The sequence below is a fragment of the Plasmodium gaboni genome (genome assembly GCF_001602025.1).
Source record: "Plasmodium gaboni strain SY75 chromosome Unknown, whole genome shotgun sequence".
NCBI classification, from domain to species: Eukaryota; Apicomplexa; class Aconoidasida; order Haemosporida; family Plasmodiidae; genus Plasmodium; species Plasmodium gaboni.
In genome coordinates this window covers 449-4,661 of record NW_017385237.1, presented here as the reverse complement: position 1 = coordinate 4,661, position 4,213 = coordinate 449, and the positions used below count along the sequence as shown (strand labels likewise).

At 25.8% G+C, this 4,213-nt stretch overlaps 2 protein-coding genes across 2 annotated transcripts; one reads left to right on the top strand and one right to left on the bottom strand.

Moving 5' to 3' along the window:
* On the top strand, nt 1–2,907 carry PGSY75_0006200 (exported protein (PHISTc); the record flags this gene model as incomplete). Its single annotated transcript, XM_018783197.1, has 1 exon — nt 1–2,907. A coding segment is annotated over one exon (2,907 nt), but the record flags the coding sequence as incomplete, so codon positions are not given.
* A 346-nt stretch (nt 2,908–3,253) lies between these two features.
* On the bottom strand, nt 3,254–4,003 carry PGSY75_0006100 (exported protein (hyp7); the record flags this gene model as incomplete). Its single annotated transcript, XM_018783196.1, has 2 exons — nt 3,254–3,820; nt 3,935–4,003. 2 exons carry the CDS (start codon nt 4,001–4,003, stop codon nt 3,254–3,256), a joined length of 636 nt encoding a protein of 211 aa, XP_018639020.1.
* Nucleotides 4,004–4,213: the final 210 nt, after the last annotated feature.

The following is a 4,213-nucleotide window of genomic DNA, read 5'->3' as shown; positions in this document are numbered from 1 at the left end:
CATTTGAAAGATGAGCCTATAGATGATTATGTAAATAATAATTCCAAAGGTGAATCAGAAGATTATTATTATGAACAACAGAATGTCCAAGATGCATCAGATCAATTGACATATAATTATTCTTTAGAACAAGATGCATCAGGTCAATTGACATATAATTATGCTTTAGAACAAGATGCATCAGGTCAATGGACATATAATTATGCTTTAGAACAAGATGCATCAGATCAATGGACATATAATTATGCTTTAGAACAAGATGTACAAAATGAAGAAGAGTATTATGATAGAAGTGGATATGTGAAGGATGTTGATTCAGAAAAGGGTGATACTGAACATCTGAATGACGTATCTACAGATAACAATACAAGTACTAATTTGAAAGATGAACCTATAGATGACGATACAGATAAACGTTTAAAAGATGAACCTATAGATGACGATACAGATAAACGTTTAAAAGATGAACCTATAGATGACGATAGAAATCAACTTTTAAAAGATGAACCTGTAGATAACGATACAGATAAACGTTTAAAAGATGAACCTGTAGATGACGATACAGATAAACGTTTAAAGGATGAACCTGTATATGACGATACAGATAAACGTTTAAAAGATGAACCAATTGATATCGATAAAACAAATTTTAAAAAGGGTTTACATGAACAACAAATTAATCCATGGACTACAACATTAGCAGATCTAAAAAATACTAATAATAGTGTGAATATAGAAAAAAAAAATAAAACTAATGAACAAGTAAAAAATACGAAAAGTAAATCATCTAATATTATAAAACCTTCTAAGTTTAATAAAGAGAATCTTTTTGATCAAAGACTTCAAAGTATTGAAGGAAAAAATTTTTTGGAAGGAAGAAGCCAAAATTTAGAAGGAAGAAGAAATTTTGATGATAGAATTCAAAGTGTAGAAGGAAGAAGACATTTTGATGAAAGGAATCAGAACATTATGGATAGAAGAAACTTTGATGAACGAAATGAACAGATTAATGAAAGAAGAAATTTTGATGAACGAAATGAACAGGTTAATGACAGAAGAAACTTTGATGAAAGAAATGAACAGATTAATGACAGAAGAAATTTTGATGAAAGAAATGAACATGTTAATGATAGAAGGAACTTTGATGAAAGAAATGAACATGTTAATGATAGGAGGAACTTTGATGAGAGGAACCAAAATGTAATGGATAGAAGAAACTTTGATGAGAGGAACCAAAATGTAATGGATAGAAGAAACTTTGATGAGAGGAATCAAAATGTAATGGATAGAAGAAACTTTGATGAGAGAGACCAGAACGTTATGGATAGAAGAAACTTTGATGATAGAAATCAACAGGTTAATGATAGAAGAAATTTTGATGAGAGGAACCAAAACGTTAATGATAGAAGAAATTTTGATGACAGAAATCAACAGGTTAATGACAGAAGGAACTTTGATGAGAGGAATCAAAATGTAATGGATAGAAGAAACTTTGATGATAGAAATCAACAAATTAATGACAGAAGAAATTTTGATGAGAGGAACCAAAACGTGAATGATAGAAGAAATTTTGATGACAGAAACCAACATGTTAATGACAGAAGAAATTTTGATGACAGAAACGAACAAATTAATGAGAGAAGAAATTTCGATGAGAGATATCAAAATGTTAATGAGAGAAGAAATTTCGATGAGAGATATCAAAATGTTAATGAGAGGAGAAATTTTGATGAGAGATATCAAAATGTTAATGAGAGACGACATTTTGATCAAAGGGATCCAAATATAGAAGAGCGAAAATTTTTTGATCCAAGAAATCCGAATGGTCCAGATGTAAGGTTTCCACATCCTCAGTGGGGTCCAGGAATGATGTATGGAAGACCATATTATCATTGGGTTCCATATATGGGTGATGGAAGAGGTCCAACTTTTTGGAATCCTCATCAACATATGGCATATGGAAGACCACCACCCCCCTATTATTGGGTACCTCCACAAGCATTAGATTATGTAAAAGGAGGTAATCCAATGGAACAGAGAAGAGAAGAAGAAAGGGGATATATGGGAGGAAGAGGTAGTAGTAGATACCCCGAAGAGGAAAGATATAATTATAATAACCAAAGAAGTAGTAATAATAGTATACCTGAAGGAAGAAATTATGAAGAGAATGCATATGAAAGAGGAGGTCATAATAAATGGGATTTTCGAAATATATATGATAGATTAAGAGATGAAGATGAAAATGCTTATGAACAACCTAGTAGTACATCTGCGAATAGAGGAAGAGGTAATGAAAGATATCCTCAATCAAGAGATAGAAGAGAAGAAAGATATAACTATGGTAATGATTATTATAATAGAGGAAATGAAAGAACATCTAATAATACAAATGTTAGAAGTAGTAGTACAAGTAGTGGAAATAGAGAATTAATGCCTTACAAAAAGGAGGTATTACCGTTTGGTGTTAGTAATTCAGAATTAGAAGATACTTTAACAGAAGAAGAATTAAATGAAAGAATAAGAAGATTAGATTTAACTGTATCTGTTAAAGATATGTTTATATTATGGAATCATATACTTGCACATGAAAGAAAAAAATATACAAAAATGCAAGAATATTTAATGTATTATAGTCAATATTTAGAAAAAACATATCATGTTCCTACAGCTTTTAGAAAAAAATATTGGTGGAGGGTACATTATATTTTGACAGAAGAAATAGTTAAGAGAGAAAGAGCTGATAATTTAGATTTCCATAAGTTCTTACGTAAAGGATGTTGTGAAAAACGTGAATTTATATATTTTATTAATTCTAAAAGAAAAGGATGGGCGGATCTAACGGATACAATGAAAAGTATATGGATGGAAAGATTGACTTATAAAATGAGAAAATATAGTGGAGTATAAATACAAATTAAAACTAAAAAGGATGTTCATATATTATAAGATAATGGGAAAAAAAATATATATATATATATATATATATATATATATAAATGTGTGTACATGTATATACTTTTTATTTTTTATTTTAAATTTGTTCTTTATTTTTTTTTTTCTTTTTTTTTCTTTTAATAATTGTCAAAAAGAGACATTAATATTTTTTTTATATTTTATAAAAACACGAATTAAAAATTTTGTTTATTAAATTTTTTGTATGAATTCTTTTAAAAAAATTAATAATTTCTATATATATCAAATAATATTATACAAATATTTATGTATATGTATAAAATTATATGAATATATTCATTTAATATATTTCAGATTTTTTTAAATATAATAATAATGCAAAAACAAGTACTAATGCATAACTGATAGCTATGGTACTATATGCCATAGATACATAAGTAGCAACACAAGCTGTTGTATATCCTATTATAAATAATACTATTACATATATTGGTACGGATACAAAATTTTGCATAAGATAATTTAACATTTTGTCTATATATTTTGAAGGTATACGATGTAATAAGTCTAAAATTTTTTTAAATATACTTTTTTTATTTTTTAGTTCTATTTTTCTTTCATACATATCTAAATACATTTCTTCATATCCTTTAAACATGTCATCTCTAATTTCTATATTTCGTTCTTCATATGATGTATTTTTTAAAAAATTATCTAAATCTAAACAATCAATAATAAAAATATCTTCTGTAAATTCTTTGTTTTTTATTTCTTCTTTTATTGTCTTCTTTTTAAAAAAGGATAGATATCCCTTTTTTGTTTGTTCACTGTTATCATAGGTTGATAAGGATCTAAATTTTTTAAAATGGGGTATATCACATTTGTTATACTTTTTTTGGATAATATCCTAGATAAAAAAATATATATATATATATATATATATATATATTTATTTATGGTATATATAAATATGAAGTATCATATTAGGTGGTAGCATAATTATTTTTTTATTTTTACTTACATTATTATATATGTGAAATATTGATATTACAAGGTAATATATTATAACTTTACAGAAGAAAAAATACATAATTCTTTTATTTAAACATCATATAATATTACAAAAATATTATTTACATAATAATATATATATATATATATAGTCGCAATAATATTATGTGTACAATATAAACATAATTTTTTAATTTCTTATATATTATAACATAATTTCCATTATGAATATATGCATTATATTTTATTATTATATAATGTTCTAAATATAAAAATAAAAAAATAAATG